Source organism: Apteryx rowi, unplaced genomic scaffold, assembly GCF_003343035.1.
Source record: "Apteryx rowi isolate R43461 unplaced genomic scaffold, aptRow1 scaffold_661, whole genome shotgun sequence".
In the NCBI taxonomy this organism is placed as follows: Eukaryota; Metazoa; Chordata; class Aves; order Apterygiformes; family Apterygidae; genus Apteryx; species Apteryx rowi.
The window spans coordinates 373,831-390,667 of record NW_020450940.1 but is presented as its reverse complement, the minus strand read 5'-3'; the positions used below and the strand labels follow the sequence as shown (position 1 = coordinate 390,667).

The 16,837-nt window shown below is 45.2% G+C and overlaps 1 protein-coding gene across 3 annotated transcripts in view; it reads left to right on the top strand.

The window, feature by feature from the left end:
* The first annotated feature begins 6 nt into the window (after positions 1 to 6).
* Positions 7 to 16,837, top strand: part of ELP1 (elongator complex protein 1) — a 33,186-nt gene continuing 16,355 nt past the window's right edge. For all 3 annotated transcript variants that reach the window (XR_003256545.1, XR_003256544.1, XM_026085184.1), the window contains exons 1-19: positions 7 to 73; positions 1,643 to 1,795; positions 3,271 to 3,352; positions 5,184 to 5,264; positions 5,610 to 5,695; positions 6,775 to 6,874; positions 7,737 to 7,827; positions 8,333 to 8,456; positions 9,129 to 9,222; positions 9,648 to 9,878; positions 10,174 to 10,344; positions 11,004 to 11,103; positions 11,424 to 11,606; positions 12,403 to 12,509; positions 13,011 to 13,114; positions 13,934 to 13,987; positions 14,080 to 14,185; positions 14,884 to 14,999; positions 16,480 to 16,553. Coding sequence is in view for 1 of the 3 variants with exons in the window: in XM_026085184.1 (XP_025940969.1) it covers positions 1,679 to 1,795; positions 3,271 to 3,352; positions 5,184 to 5,264; positions 5,610 to 5,695; positions 6,775 to 6,874; positions 7,737 to 7,827; positions 8,333 to 8,456; positions 9,129 to 9,222; positions 9,648 to 9,878; positions 10,174 to 10,344; positions 11,004 to 11,103; positions 11,424 to 11,606; positions 12,403 to 12,509; positions 13,011 to 13,114; positions 13,934 to 13,987; positions 14,080 to 14,185; positions 14,884 to 14,999; positions 16,480 to 16,553 (2,021 nt within the window). In the remaining 2 variants the exon portion in view is untranslated. The remainder of the gene's footprint in view (positions 74 to 1,642; positions 1,796 to 3,270; positions 3,353 to 5,183; positions 5,265 to 5,609; positions 5,696 to 6,774; positions 6,875 to 7,736; positions 7,828 to 8,332; positions 8,457 to 9,128; positions 9,223 to 9,647; positions 9,879 to 10,173; positions 10,345 to 11,003; positions 11,104 to 11,423; positions 11,607 to 12,402; positions 12,510 to 13,010; positions 13,115 to 13,933; positions 13,988 to 14,079; positions 14,186 to 14,883; positions 15,000 to 16,479; positions 16,554 to 16,837) is intronic.

The following is a 16,837-nucleotide window of genomic DNA, read 5'->3' as shown; positions in this document are numbered from 1 at the left end:
CGGCGCCGAGCCCGGCACGGTCTTCGTGGGCTCCCAACACGGCCTCCTGGAGCTGGGCCCCGCCGCGCACACGGTGAGGGCCGCCGCCGCCGCGGCAGCGCCACCGGCCCCGGGCCCCCTTCGGCGCTGTCAGGCCGGGGAAGGGCCTGTGGTGTCGGGGGGCGTCCCGGTGCCCACCGGCCCCCGCGTGTCGCTCCAGGCCTGCCGTCATGGACGGCTTCGGCCCGCCCGCTGCGGTGCGGGAGAGGCGGGCGTTGCCCTGGGGGCAGAGCCCTTAACGGGTCGTGGTGCCTGTGTCTGCTGCCGGAGCACGGTGGGAGACGGTCTTGCCTGCCCCGGGCAGCGCTCGGACCTCTGTCATCCCTGGTGCCTCCCCAGGAGCTCACCACAGGGCAGGCTGCTGCTGCTGCCCTCTGACAGCTCTAGTCCTTTCTAGCAGGGTTTTGTGGGGGTCTGGGGCTTCCTGCTGCTCCCACGTTGTGCTAAGAGCCTGGTTGTTGAGGCTGTGCTGTGGGCTGGCTGGCTGAAGTGATTTGCTGTTTTTAAAACACAGAACTTACCTCTCCCTGCCCCAGGACTGTGTATTTGCTGCAGGTTATTCCCATGATTTAGTCTCCAGCATGAGCCAGCAAACAGTTGTGTCCAGATCGCCATTCACAGGACAGAAGCAAACAAATAAGAAAATGATGAAGAATACAAAGGGAAGTTTTTGAAACAGTGTTTCTCACTAGGGAGGAAGATACTGTTGAACTGTGTTCTGAATTCCACTTGAAACTGGATTGCTATGTTTTGTCTAGAGACAGACTAGGCAACTGTGAGGCACATGAATGCCTTTGACATGACTCAGTTCTGCAGGTAGCTGATAGAAGAGCTGTTGGCTTTCCTGGGACCTCATTTTTAAAGAATGTTGTTTTCCAAAAGTCTCCACTATGGTCTGTTTGCTTGTGCTATCAACTTTTAAATTTTTTCAGAACTAAAAAAAAAAAGGCCTCTAAAGTTAAGCTTTATGCTTTAAGCTAAATGTGCTTGCTTCCTTTTGCTTCGTGATTTTACAAACTATTTTAGGTCTTTGTTACTGTGTTTTTCCCCTGCTGTTTTGCTGTGTGAAAAACTCAAGTAAGCTAAAGAGAGCTGTTTTAGTTAAAACTTTGAAACCTATCTCTTTCTTGTTTTGTTTTACCTGAATGCACATATGAGTGTTTTTTTCATTTGAATTTTTTAATGAAATCTTGCTGTAAAGCCTGAATAACCCTTTAAGAATATTGGGCCACTTAAGGAGCTACCCACACACCTCAAAGTGTTTACAGAGCATGGATAAGTACGCAAAGGGATTTGGTTGATGTTTAGCAAGATAAATCAGAAGTCGTAGTATTGTTATTTATTGTTTGCTCCCTTATGTGAGTTTTCTTGTTGTCCAGCCTTTTTAGCATATGAAGACCTTCACAGTTCCCTATGGGTAAATGAGATATGTTTTTGCATATCAGCTATTTCATGATACTATCCATGTGCTCACTTCTACCATGTAGTGCTTTGTGTTTATGCTGTAGGATGGGATATGCCCTCAGCTGTTATTCTGTCATGTTTACAAAAAGCTAAGTGAGTTGACAAGCAGTTAATAAGTCATTGGCCTTTCTTTGTCAAGGTGACCAGAGAAGTTTCCTTGATTGCGGAGGGTTTTATGCCGGAGGATAGAAGTGGCTGCATYGTGGGCCTCGAAGATCTTCCAGAGCAGGAATGTGTGTGTGTTGCTACAGCAGCTGGAGACATCCTACTGTGCAATCTCAGTACAAAGGAGGTAAGCTGGCAGGGAAAGAGAGAACAGTATTGAGGGATTTCAAAGGAAAGGATGACTGTTTTAGTTTCTTCTGGGCCAGTCGCATGTTTCTTATATATTGACTGTGGTTGGTCTCCATTCTCATCTGGACCGATGGGCTGATTTCTGTTGGTGTCCTGGGTATGATCAAGGGCAGAATATATACTTCCTAAAATAACTGGAAACCAAGTTGCTGGTCTACAGCCCTGGTTCTGTATGTTTGCTCAGGGGGGCTGTTGGCACACACCCAGCAGCAGGGGATCCACTGGATGAAGAGTCCTGCAGGAACAGGATGTTGCTGGGTGTAGGTACAGAGAAAAACAAACCATGCATAACTTGTAGTTTAGCTACCTTTTTTTTATCAGTCATTTTTGTTGTCAGTCAGTGCTTCTGCCTCAGTGCCGAGTGATTGTGGGCTTTGTTCAGCTGCTTGGTTTGATTTGCCAATACCACTTAAAAGTAAAATCAAACTGTGTCTGAAAAATATGCTCTGTGTTGTGACTTAATACATATTACACGGGAATAGAGATTACCAAAAGATGTAATACATGAGACTATTTTCTTGCACTAGTAGGTACATCAGAGTCAGGGTTTAACTTCAGATCCTTTATTTCAAGGCTTTTTGACTCACTTTCTCGGCTTTAAATTTGTGTCCTTTTGATGCAGACTGGGCACCAAGAAAAAGCCCTGAAAGTTAGTCAGCCTGTCCTGAAATTTCTTACATGTGAGAGATGGTCATTCTGCACACTGGTGCCCAGGATTCCACTCTATTTGTCTGAAGAGATTGGAATACTCAAGCTTCATTCTTTGAACAGCATCATCTTGCTGCTTATTACAGTTGCCCTCTGCCATGGCCATCTGCAAATCAAGATAACGATGCATGGCAGAAGTTCTCTGCCCTTTGCTGTTGCTTATGTACCCATGACAGCACAGTAATCTTTGAGTAGTCTTGTTTTTTTCAAAAACTTCACTGAGGCAAGTGGAACTATATACAATTTCCAAGCTCAGCCTGCACAAGAAGCTTGTGGGATCAGAGCTTGAATGGATATAGCATCCATTAACTACATACTGTAGCTCTCCAGGCAAGACTCATTATGCCCATGTTTTGTGACATGAGACTGATTGCCTGATTGGATCTGTGGTTGCATTGGTAATACTAGTATTGAGATTATRCATCCTAACATAAGACTGACAGCTGCAAAATAAAGCTCTTGAGAAGCTGGATGTGGTATAAAACGTTGATCTTTTGATTGTCTGGGCTGTCATACATAGACGTTATGGAACCTTCTTTAGTTAGAAATATTTCTGTTGTTTCATTCAACACACAGGGTAAAATCTGACTTGTGATTTTCCTAAGCATGAAAACATTTCCCTGGCTTGGTGACTGGTGGATTTCATGCTGGATATTGCTGCCACTGGTGTTCCTGCTCATCTGTGATCTCATTTCTCTCTTGTAGGTGGAATGTGTTGGCAGTGTGGACAGCGGTCTGAGCACCATGAGCTGGAGTCCTGATCAAGAGCTTTTTCTGCTTGTAACAGGTACTGACAGCAGTATGTAAGCTCTCTGTCTTTAGGAGTGAACTTACACTGGTGGCTAAAATGTAAAATACAGTTAATTTTAGGATAGAGACATCAAAATACAAGATGCCTCAGTCTTTCAGATCTTCCAAGAAAGTGTAATTTGATCTTGCCTCTAAGAAATGAGGACTCATATATTATATCCCCAAGTGCTTTCTTAGTAACAAAAATTCCTTCTTGTCCTTTTTTTCAACTTTACTACAGATGTCTCTCCCCTAGAAAATAAACTTGGCCTCAAGCAAAGCAGAATTACAGAATCACTGAGTTTAGAAGGTACCTCTAGAAATCATTTAGTCCAGCCCCCCCTGCTCAAAGCAGGATTAACTATGGTGGGTTTCTCAAGGCTGTTTCCAATCAGGTTTTGAATATCTCCAAGGATGGACACTCCACAGCCTCTCTGGGCAATGTATTCCTGTGTCAAACCACTCTCATGGTGAAAGAGCTTTTTCTTATATGTAAATGGAATTTCTTGGGCTTCAATCTGTGCTCATTGCCTCTCATCCTGTCACCAGGCACAACTGAGAAGAGTCTAGCTCCATCTTCTTCGCTCCCCCCCAGTCAGGTATTCATACACATTGATTAACCCCCTCTCCCCACCCCACCGGAGCCTTCTCTCCTCCTGGTTCAACAGGCCCAGCTCTCTCAGCCTCTCCTCATATGAGAGATGCTCCAGTCCCTTCATTACCGGCCCTTCGCTGGACTCGCTCCAGTAGCTCCGTGTCTCTTATACTGGGGAGCCCAGAACGGGACGCAGCACTCCAGGTGTGGCTTCACCAGGGCTGAGCAGAGGGGAAGGATCACCTCCCTTGACCTGCTGGCAACACTCTTCCTGATGCAGCCCAGGGGGCTGTTGGCCTTCTTCGCTGCAAAGGCACATTGCTGGTGCCTGTTAAACATGTTGTCCACCAGGACCCTCGGGGCCTTTTCTGCCAAGCTGCTGTCCAGACAGTCAGGCCAGATCCTGAACTGATGCATGGTGTTATTTCTCCCCACGYGCAGGACTTTGCATTACTCTCCGAACTTCATGAGGTTTCTGTCTGCCCATTTCTCCACCCTGTTGAGGTCCCTCTAAATGGCAGCGCAGCCCTCTGGTATATCAGTTACTCTTCCCTGTTTTGTATCATCTGCAAGCTTGCTGAGAGTGCCTTGTGTGCCAGTCCAAGTCATTAATGAAGATGTTAAACAGTATTAACCCCAGTATTAATCCCTGGGGTATGTCATGCCACTGATCACAACTTTTTGAGCCTGATGCTTCAGTCAATTTCCAGTCCATCTCACTGACCACTTGTCTAACCCACACTTCATCACTTTGTCTGTGAGGATGTTATAGGAGACAGTGTTGAAAGCCTTGCTAAAGTTGAGATAAACAATATCCATTGCTTTCTCCTCATCCAGGAAGCTGGCCATCTCACTGTAGAAAGCTATTATATTGGTCAAGGGTGACCCCCAGGATGATTACTCCTAATCACCTTCTTGTCCTTAATATGTTAAGAAAAATATATAAGAAATGCCGGATAGTATTTTGAAAGTGGAAAGGACCTCTTAAGATTAGGCCAAGAAGTTTGGTTTTGAAGAGAGAGACTGGAAGGTATTGTTACACTTTTAAATGGTTGTAGTTTGGCTTTGAGAGACTTTCTGCTTTGAAGGATGTGTTCTCTTTCATATTATTTTACCATTAGAAACATTTCTATCTTAAAGTCCATGACAGAACAATAGGACAGCACAGGAAAAAGGTATTTTTTTCACCTGCTGGAGACGCCATTACTAATATTGTTTCATGTCTACCCTGTAGGTCAGCAAACGCTCATTATGATGACAAGAGATTTTGAACCCATTACAGAAAAGCAAATCCACCAAGATGATTTTGGGGAAGGTGAGAGATTGCACTGAAATAAAGTTGCTTACACTGATTTCACTGGTGTGTTATAAACGTATGTTAAGTAAAGAAATGGAGCTGAGTATTTACTAGACCCCAAGGGGCATTGTAGACTGTAATGTYGCTGGGCAGCTGAAAGGAAATGTCAATATTTTAATCATCAGCAGAAATCCAAGCAAGTTTCCTGTGCTGGAGGACTTCCTGGGCTATGTAAATTTCCTGTGGCCTTTCAGAATTAAATCTGGGTGGAAGGTGTGGGTGGCTTGTAGTTGTATTTGTGTTTACTACATTGTGTAGAGTAACCCTGTAAACCTTCCATTGCCATGATTATTTCTTCTTCAGAAAAGTTTGTTGCTCTTGGCTGGGGTAAAAAGGAGACACAGTTCCATGGATCGGAGGGAAAACAGGCAGCTCATCGCAAGCAAACGGTACTGCGCTAATTTTCTTGTGTTGGGCTCATGCTTCCTGGAGCGGGGGCTTGTATAAAGTGAGTTTCTCTTTCCTGCAGTGCCAATTTTCCACCACCTTTCCTGGCAGTTGGCCCATATGCCTGTCTTTTCCTCAAACTCCTTCTGTGTTTGTTTTCCTATCTGAAGTCCAGCATTTTTATTGTTCTCCTAATTAAGGACAACAGTGGAAGTACTTAGGACTTTTCATGTGGACCTTAATGCAAGGAGATTTGTGAGCGTTGGTCCTTGTAGAGATAGAACCACGCTTAAATCAACATAACAGAGTCTTCTGAATTTGGGTATTATATACCAAACCATTAACATGGCCAGGAGCTGTAAGATATACAGCATGCATTTCAGCCTAGAAAAGGAGAAGTAGCAGTGGGCTGAGCTCCCTGGAAGCCTTATGGCCTATCAGAAGGCAGGGCTCAGCCAGGTGTGTGACTGAGGACAACCACAGCCCTCCTGTGTGTCTCCTGCTGCTGACAACCTGCAAGAGCTTAAGTATTTGGGCTGCTGAGCACCCCCAATCATATGAGGTGACTCAGTGTGCCTGCACACTTCAGCTATTTACTTCGCTGTCTGATGTTTTCTTATTTGGGCCTTGTTTTCTGCTCCTTTAATTTGGTTAAAACTTAAGTAGTTAACAAACTCCACTGCAGGATTTTCCTTCTTGTGTTTTAAGTTTTCCAAAGCTAGACCGTTTCTGTGCTTTGGCAATGAAAATGTGAGGGGGAAAATGTAACCCAAATAAAGACTATCCTGCTGAAACCTTTGTCTGCTATACAGACCGCTCAGATAGCATGCTTTTCTCTATGTCCAAGCGTTTGTGACCACAGGTACCAATCGTGAACAGATATTTTAATTACTAGCATTTTTTTAACAGTAACATTCTGAGTAAGGAATTTTTACCTTTGTAGCCTAAAGATTATTTAATGGGTTAACTTCATAACAAGGCTGTTGAAAGACAAGGCTTGAAAGAGCAGTGAGCTCTATGTAAGCTAATGCAGCAGTTGCTTTTCCAAGCTTTGATACAACTTTCTTCTGTGCAACTTCAGGAAGTGCCACCTGCTTCAGCCTGGGATGATGGCAGGCCTCGGGTGACTTGGAGAGGAGACGGGCAGTTTGTTGCAGTGAGTGCTGTCTGTCCAGAGACAGGTATGGGCCTTTTAAGCGGAAACTAGGCAAGGCAAGAGCTAGCTGTTGTATATGGTCTCTTGGCCACTTGAAGCTAGAGAGTTGAACTAGTTACGCGCTCTGTCCTCTCTCAGAGCAAATATTTTAAAAATACAATCTTTTGAACACTTTCTTGGGAGTTTGGTTTTCAGTCCACTGAGAGAGGTTATGAGTACTACCTGACCTCTTTTTTTTTTTAACCAGTTTTGAATCATTGCTCAGGTCACCTCATAAGCACAGGGTGGGGGTCTCTAATGAGCTCCCAGTGCCAAATGGAAGGATCTTTTTGGGTGTCCCAAAACGTATTGTCCCTCTTGCTAGCAATTTATACTTGTTGGATACTGATAATGTTTTTCCCTAAATTTTGCCCTAAAACCAAAGAGGTGACAAGCACGTAAATTTTTCTAAAAGCTATAGTTGGTGTCTTCCATGATTAATCTTATGGTGCATTTTAAGTGCATTTAATCAGCTTGCTGAACTGTGGCAGAGACCAGCTGTCCAAACAGTTTGGGTTTTGCCCTTCAGTACTTAAGATTAAGGGGAATTTACACTCATAGGAAGATTTTAACGTTTCAACTGGGAAAGCTGGAGAGGGAAATGGCCACCACTGACTTGTATTAGACTGAAAGTCCTGCTCAGTTTTTGCAGTCGCTCTTACTTTGGGAAAACTGCCTGAGACAGGCAATTGTGATGTTCTTGCACCTTGAAGTGTGCAAGAAAAGCCTCCTTTCTATGCGTGTGCACCAAAATTTGCTCCTCTTGACCTCTTCAACAGTCTGAAAATTAGAAGAGTCTCTTTCTGGTGCCTTCTCACACCTTGTCTCCCTACTTCTGAAACCTGTAGGTGCTCGGAAGATCCGAGTGTGGAACAGAGAGCTTGTGCTGCAGTCAACAAGTGAACCTATCTCAGGATTAGAACAAGCACTGGCCTGGAAGTGAGTAGCAAGCAGTCTGCCTGCTGGCAGCAGGGTGCTGCTTTTTAATCTCTGACCACAGTCTTTCTTCAGCATTAATTTAATTCTCCTATTTTTATTTATTTTTCCCAAAACTTGAAGAAAACTTTCTTTTGATCTAGCACGAGCAAACCTTAAGCCCTGAAAAGCCTAATTCTTGCATTATGTTTGGGGGTAAAAGTGATAGATTCTTTGTGTAGTCACAATGTCACCCGTTTGGGGGCTCAATTGTATAAGGAGGAATAATGCTAGTCTCTTTGCCTGTGCTCACACTTCCCTGCTAATCTGAGTGTAACGAGCCTTGAGAAACATTTGTGTAGCACCCATGACTTTAAACAGTGCTGAAGAAAATACATGCTCTGCTGCTCCTTTTCTTCATGTCTCTTTTGCGTGAACTGCTTTGTCTCTGGAGAATGTTGCAGTTGATTCTTGTTTAAAAAGACAGTGAATGTATTAGCAGCCCCTTTTCATGTAATTCTGTTTTAAGGCCCTCTGGAAGCTTGATAGCATCCACACAAGAAAAACCCAACAGACATGATGTTGTTTTCTTGGAAAAGAATGGACTTCTTCATGGAGAGTTCACCCTCCCATTCCAGAAAGGGCAGGTCAAAGTAAGTGTGTCTTGTCTTCTTCAGTTAGAACGTAAGGGAAAGGAGGACTCCATCTTTCTCCACATTCTCCAGAAACTTCTAGGATGAATTCTTTAGCTTAATGCTTAGTGCTGGTTCTAGTGAAAAAGCTGGTCTTTGCTTTTAGGCCTGAAAAGAGAATGGTGAATGGAGGAGATGCAATATCCTTTTCAAGCTGTAGTACAGAGAAGAGAGGGGATTTGTATGGATGCTTCTGGCTGCTGCATGCCTTCTATTAAGGAAATGCTTCACAACTGCTGTCCAGGATGTCAGCTGGTGCAGGAGTGAGGTGAAATACATTATCCCAAATATATAAGTGAGAAGATAATGCTAGGCTGTTGTTTCAGCTTCTGCCTTTGGATGCTGAGAGACCTTTTGGCAGATGCTTTGTCGGTGCCAAGGAAAGCCAGAACTGTGCTGTCATGTCTGTCCTTGTATCTCCTCTTCAGCTGTGTAGAACCTCTGTGAGAAGGGTTCTGCTTGACTCAGTCTGTCAGGAGCTTTACAGTACTTGGATGCTTTTTTAGCTCCTTAATCCTTGGTCCTTACACTGTTGAAAAATAAGGAGCGACTCAGGTCTTGCAAACCAGTCTGGAGTATGCCCTCCCTGTGCAGAGGCAGGAATACAATTAAGACTCTTGTTTCTTTCTGCAGGTTAATGAACTGCTTTGGAATGCAGATTCTACGATCCTGGCTATATGGCTGGAAGACCTTAAGAAGGATGAGAACTGCAAACCAAACAGTTATGGTGAGAGCACTGTGAGGCTTTGACTCTCACATTTGTCTGATAACATGGTCAGCATTGGTATTCCTTGGCAAGTTTGGAGATGTGGAGAGGTCTGCCTACGGCTTGGAGACTCCCTGTGCAGCTCAGGAAGAACTGCTAGTTCAGCTTGAGCTCAAAGCATCTTCCAGGCTGATTTATCTGGAAGTAGTATTAATAAAGTGCTGGAGGTGTGATCCCTTCCTAAAACACTCGCACCCTTCCCACAGCAGAGAACTGAAGGAATTTTAAGGTTTTCTTTGGGCTTTTTGTATGAAGCAGTCTATGGGCTGGAGGGTATGAATATTATTTCCATCGCACTTGACTCACCCCAAGAAAGTAGTGGCAATAGGAATGGTTTGAGATAGGTCTCAAGCAGCAGTCGGTGGTAACCATTTGTTTTGCTATAGTTCAGCTGTGGACCACAGGAAACTATCACTGGTACCTGAAGCAAAGTCTACATTTTGGCAACTTGGAGAAAAATCAGTTGGTATCGCTGCTGTGGGACCCAGTGATTCCGTACAGACTGCATGTCCTCTGCCAGGGTTGGCACTACCTCTCCTATGACTGGCATTGGACCATCAACCATGGGATGGGGGAGAATAGCCAGCATGTGGCGAATGTGGCTGTCATAGATGGAGGTAAGCATTGGRGCTGCTTTGGAGCTCTAGAATGAGAAGAGGTGCTGCAGCCCTTTGGATGCAGCCTGGCTGGGACTCCTGTGGTTCTTCTGTTACCTTCTGTTTCTACAAAGCTGTTAGTGAGAGGGACCATGGAGTTGGTGGAAGCTTCAGAGGTGGTTTAATTGAATTGCCAGCTAGGGGCATGGCACCTGTCTTCTCCTCTAGTGTTGTTCCTGCTTTCAGTAAACAGCCTGACAAGAGCCTCACAGCTGGACTGGGCTACAATTTAGTTTCTTTCTCTTTTCTTCCACAGACAAAGTGCTTGTCACAGCATTCCAGCATGCTGTGGTGCCCCCACCCATGTGTACCTATCATCTCCAGTTCACACAGGCAGTGAATCAGATTGCATTTCACACAGATCCCAAGCACAGTGGAGACATGGCCATCCTGGATGCTGATAACAGAATCTCTGTATATAGATATGGTGAGAGAATATTGCACTGTGTTGTTAGAAGAAACCTGCTCTCCCTGAGAGTGGTACAAGGGGGACTAGTGTGGTGCTGATCACTTGAGCCTTTAGTAGTCAGGAGCCAGATATAGCTGGTTCAGATATAGATCCCAACTCTGTCCTCATATTCCCAGCAGCTTGGGTGACACAGGAGCATCTTGATGGTGAGTTAACTTTGTGAGAAGGCAGTGTCCAGCAATTGGCTGTGTGCTCATGCTAGTGACACCCGCCTGCGTGGTTCCTACTTGAATATAGCACAGCAGGTGGCATTTTGCATAATCTGTTCTGATGGCATGTTGCTGACTGGTGTTAGAAGTGTCTGGGATTAGCCATCTAGCATCTATCTAAGCCACCCAGCACTTTCCAGAGCACTCGTTTATATGGTGTAATATTCAGTGTGCTGCAGGACCAGACACTGTCACTCTTATCTTTGAGTTTTGTACTGGGACATTATAAGGTGGTTACGTTCCTCAGTGTAAGTGTTAGTGAGGATTAGATGATGGTTCCACATGCGAGGATGGTGTATTATGACGTTTGTAGTAGTCTCCTGTAGCTTCTGCTTTTTGGGTGGAATGAAGGTGGAAGGGGCTGTGTTAGCAGTATCTCTAAGCTCTGCTTTCTTCTGTTTTTGCCAGGACAGAGCACAGTGAAGGACTCCACTGTCAGGTTAGGAGCTGTAGGTGGAAATGGATTTAAAGCAGCTGTGGAAACACCATACCTTGATAAAACGTACAGGTAATACAGAACTAGTCCAGTGGGGATATGAGGGTACCTGGCTAGATGATTTGGAGGTCACAGCTCTGACCTCTGCCTCCAGCTGTTGAAGTCATTTGATAACATGGCTTCACCATACAGAGGCTCTGGCTGCAATCAGTGCTAAGGGTTGGGTAACTTGGTGGGCAGCATGGTACTCTTTCTTCTGAGGCATGTGCTGTGTGTCTGTATAGGCAGGCTGTTCCAGGAAGATCTTGGCCTTTTCCAGAGCACCGAGGTTCTGGGGTAGCCTGCTGAAATTGGGTTATTTTTATTTCTCTGTCTCTCTTATTATGTGACAGGGTTGATTTGGGCAGCAACACCAATGAGGTGATGAATCCCCTGGGGCTCCGATTTCTCACCTGGCTGCCAGACRACAGCTTTCTGGTGGTTGGTCAAGATCAGCATGCTACTCAGTCTGTCCTTCACCATCTGACTGCAGTGCCTCATGTGGCTGGAGCTGAAGAGCAGTGCCTGGATTTACGGTACTAGAGAAATCTCTCTGTTGTTAGTGGGGTCTGAGAGACCCTTCATACTGTGCTTAGGTGGAATTAGGTCTCTCAGATGTGCAGCCTGGAGGTTGAGAAGTGGGGGATTTGGCTCTATTCCTGCAGGATATCCAAAGCAGCTCATGAAGCTGGCTACTGGACAGTATCTCCCTGTAGTCCTAATGCCTGTATCCAGCCTGATGAGAGGTGTTATGCTAGCATGCCTGTGTCAATGTAGGATGTCTCTGTTCCTCTGTCTGAATATCCAGCCCTCAGGGGACTGAATTCCTCCATTCCCCCCTTTATCCACCATACCAAGGTCCAGAGAGGATTGTTGCTCTTGTTACTCCTCTTCTCCTCAACACCTGTCAGGCCTTGTGATTGCAGTGGAACTAAAACCAGAGCACAAAAGGAAGCCACCTGGGCTGCAGAAATCTGCTTTCCAGAGGGATCCTGAGAGTCCATTTCTAATGCGCTCAAACAGTGGAGACAGGCTGATTTGCACATGAACTATACAGCAAAAAAAGTGAGCTTTACAGAGTGCTGTAACTATGCATACAGTGACTAGCACAGTTAGGCCAGATGTGTGTTGGCTCAGATTGATGATGCTTTGTAAGGCCAGTATCAGCTTACAGAGGTGTGAAAAGACTTCGCAAAAGAGCCTTAAATAAACAAGGTATTTGTCCATTCTAGAGATGTGCACCCTCCACCTAGCTCCAGGAAATGCAGAACCTAGGTGTTATATGTGTCTCCTGTCACTCTGATGTTCTCCGTCTTCTGTGCCTTGTCCTAGGTTGTCTGTGTCAGTAGATGGAGAAGTGATCAGCCTGTGCTGCAGCCCAGTGACCAAAACCGTAGCTCTGCAGCTGGCTGATGGGCAGATCCTGAAGTACCTTTGGGGTAAGCTGATCTCTGTTCAGATTCTTGGACTAGGGTATAGTCACAGATTTCTCAAAACGTTTAACAAGATGATTTTGCTTTCAGGGACATGGGTGGCTCTTGTTGGTATTTGATGCTGCGTGCTCTTTTTGATCCCAGAAACAGGTTAAAATTAGTGATTTGTTTCTGAAAATAGTTGGTGTTAATAAGAATGATAGCTCTGACTTTGTGCTTTGAAAAGAAGGTGGCTGGTTTAGTGCTTTCAGAAATGCTGACTGACCGCCAGGYCCTTGACACTTCTCTGTTGTTCCAGAGTGGAATAAAGGTGCTGCTGGGCCCACAGAAATTACCACCTTCTTGTCTGCTGTGTGCTGATCTTCTGTGTCAGCATTCCCTCCTCTCTCTGTCAGACATTGTAGTTTCTGCAAGTGCACCTGGCTGCAGTTCCCTTGGGATACGGGTCTTGTAGTGTAATTTCTGGAGCTTTGGCTGGAAAACAATTTGTTCCTCTTTGCTCTTTAGAGGCACCTACTCCAGTCCTTGAGCCCTGGCAGACCAGCAGTGGCTCTGCTGTTCAGTTCCCTCACCCTTGTGTGCAGACTTCCCTCACCAAGATCAGTGGAGAAGTAAGTAAGATTGTAAGCAGTTTCAATTCCTAATGGTCCCTGTATCAAATATCCACTCTGATCCTCTGCCCAGCATCCAGTGATGCTTCTTAACTGTTTTCTTCATAAAGACCGATGCAGAGCTGAGAGTTTATCTTTCCTTGTCCTGTAGAGTATTCATCATGCCTTCTGGCTAACACCCAGTCTCCCCTTCTGTTAATACCATAAATAATGTGATTAAAGAGTGAGGAATTTCAAATGTAAAGTCCCCAGCAGTCACTGCCCTGCCATGTGTGAAAATAGCATTCTGTTCTATCTTATATGAAGTTACCCCCTTAGCAAATACGACTGCACTGAGTTACAACAGATCTTCTRTTCCTACTGTTTCCTGTTAATGATGGGGTTTTTGATAATTGCAACAACTTAAGAAATGGCTAGCTGTTGTGATGGTAGTTCCAGGATTTCTTTACTTCAGTGTGCACCCAGGTGAATACTGTATGGAGTTGCTCTGCTCTTTACTAGTGCTCTTCCTCTGGTGCTCTGGAACCAATGCTGTTGAGTAAAAAGCTGTGATTTGGCCTGGCTTCTGCTTCTGTTCTGCTACTGTAGAATTGCTGTGATGGGGTAGATGAAACTGGTGTCCAGGCATGAGTGTTTAAAGACACTTAAGGAAGAAGCACTCCTGGTACAGAGATTGGATGACTTCCTGTCCAGCTTCTCTAAGTAATTCACATGAGGTGCTCAATACCATATAAGGTACTTCAGTCTAATGGTAATCAGCTGGTGACATTGGAGGTTGTAACACTGACAGTTTATAATTGTCGTCCTTTTTCTTTACAGGAGGTGATCTTAGGCCTTACAGATCGATGCCGATTTTTTATCAATGATACTGAGGTACCAAAGTGTGTGCCCTTTATTGCATCCCTTTTTCCTTTGCCAGTTGTTCCTGTTCTGCTCTGCACAATGATAAACTTATCTTTCTGCAGGTAGCTTCCAACATCACCTCATTTGCAACATACAATGAGTTTTTGTTGGTGACAACCAACTCCCACACCTGTCAGTGCTTCTGCTTGAAGGACATGTCAGTGAAAGGTAAATGCTAGCTCTGACTGCCTGCTGCTGGCAGCCTGTGGCCATTGTCTTGGAACCACAACATATCCCCATTTTTCACTTCCAAACCTACTGTATTTTGGTCACTTAGAGCAACTGCTTAAGAGACAGAAGAGGGAGGCTGCTCTCAAAAGTCACAGAGAGCAAGGAGTGCAGGAGACTGGTTTTGTATACCATGTGCTCTTCTCAGGATTTGTCCCCTGGTTGTTGTCCCTATCTCCATTTTTCAATAGTTTAGTTCTGCATTCTCTCCCTCCCCTTCGCATACAAAGCCAGCAAAAGGCTCTGTGCTCTTTCAGGGTGCACAGTAGAGAAGGGGTCCAAATATGAACAGTTTCTGGTGGTATCTGGCTCTGAGAGTTATGGGCACCTTGGGAAAGGAGGATGACAAGTTGCTGGTCCAGCACGCTTTTCAGTGCTGCTGTCATCTGGTCTCTTGAGCTTTAAGTTCATGAGGCATAGAGGATGTGTTTCTGCTTTGTGCAGAGCAGTGCTTAGCGCTGAGGGGTCCTCGTCTTGTCTGGAACAGTTAAGCATCATTGGTGTATCACTCTTGACTGAATCAGTGTATGGGAGCTGCTGTACATCCAGCAGGACCTTGCAAAGCCACACGGTAGAGCCTGGCTGGAGCACCGTGCTGGAGTTTGTGCCCTGTGTGCTGATAACTCTGCTATCTTCAGCCCTTCAGACTGGCCTGAGCAGTGCTGCTGTGCCCAGCAATGAGACTCTGCGCAACGTGGAGCGAGGCTCTCGTATCATCACCGTTGTGCCTCAGGACACCAAGGTCGTTCTGCAGGTCAGTGCTCTGCCCATGTCTGCGGAGGTCTGCTGACAGGGTTTGTGGAAAAGTTGTCTCAGTGGACAGCTGGACAAGCTGCAAACAACATGTGTGATGTTACATAGCTGCTGTCCCATCCTGCTGCAGAACACCACCTCACGAATCTCCAGCTGTCTGGAATTGTTTGAACATGTCTCTGGGAGTTAAGAGATTCAGCACAGGCAGCTAGATATGGACAGAAATGGGGAGTGATATTCAAATTCCTGTGGGCTGAGGTAACTTAGTGCTCTGCGTTGACACAACTCCTTGTGAATCTCAGACCCACGTCTTAGTACTTGTATGTGCTAACAGCCCGTCATTAGTTTTCGCACCAAGTTAGTCTGGAGCACCCTGCTCGCTCTTGAGAACCAGCAGAGATTCCTAGAACAGAGAAAGGTTTCATTTAGAAGGCATCTCTGGAGGTCGGTAGTCCAACATCCTCCTCAAAGCAGGGCTAACATGAAGGCTAGATCAGGTTGCTCCAGGCTTTGTCCATGTTAGGACATATGTGCAGTGACAAATGTCCTAACATGGACAAAAGAATGGACAGTTCTTCTGTCCAACTAGTGTATCCCTTTGTGCAACTTGTAGTTGTGCCTCTTGTCCTTTCCCCATGCACTTCTGAGAAGTCTAGCTCTGTTGACTCCAACCCTCATTAAATAGTTGAACCCAGTTAAAGGACACCCCCTCAGTGTTCTCCAGACTCTGCCTCACTCAAGGAAATTTCTTCTCTTCCTGAGAGAATTAAAAAAAAAAAAAAAAAGTATCTGTGTAGGAGGGAGAAATGTTCAAGCTGGTAATAAACTGATGTAGAATTGCCAGCATGGATATCCAGGTAGATTACCTCTTTCTGGAATTTGACTTTGCTAACAAAACAGTACAAAAATAGCTTAGACTTTTTTTTTTTTCCCTGCTTTGGGCTTCTCTGGCATTCCCAGGTCACCCACACTCTAGATTTCCTAGCAGTACACAACTGCCCTTTCAGAAAGGCCAGAAACTATCTATCCCAGTGAGCCAGTGGGTAACAGACTAGCAAGTTTTTCAGATAGATGCCTCACACCTGTTAGAATATGTCCATGCAGTCTGGCATTTCCTGTAGCATCTTGGATCACAGGAAGCAAATTTTTCAGAGGCTGAATTTTTCCTCTTAGTTTGGTTTCATGCCTGCTGAATTCCTCTGCTTGAAGAAGTCTCTGCTTTTAAGTCTGTTTCCCTTTCAGCTCTCCTAGGCTATCCCAAACCATGAGGCCTTTACATTTTGCAGCCTCCTGAGAAAGGAAGGTTTCTGAACTGAGAGAATATTCAAATATTTCTCCCAGATTCATTGAAACTGTATGCACTTTGAGCAAAATGCACCCACAAGTAACAGAGAGGTCTGGAAGAATTGTCCTGTTCTCACTTTGCCTTGGATGTAGGTAAGGTAACCGCAAGAAATAATTGTTTGAATCTTGTGTTGTAGATGCCAAGAGGGAATCTGGAGACCATTCACCACCGAGCTCTAGTTCTTGCCCAAATTCGGAAGTGGCTGAACAGGTAAGCGGCACTTGTGTATTCTGGTCTTCCCTTCCCCACTCTGAGCTGTTTAGAGGCAACTGGCATGTTTTTGTGGTGCTGAGGTCTTCCCTGAGAAGGGAGGGAGGCTAGACTCAAAGCAATAGACTTTTCAGTGGAAGTTAAAACTGTTCCTGAGACTACCAGCCAAAAGTCCAGTTTTCAGCAGTCCCAGCTGACTAACACTTTGCCACTGAAGGTCTTACATATGTGCCAGGACTGGGTGGGCAGGAGATATACATTGGTCTGCTCCCTTCTCTGGACAT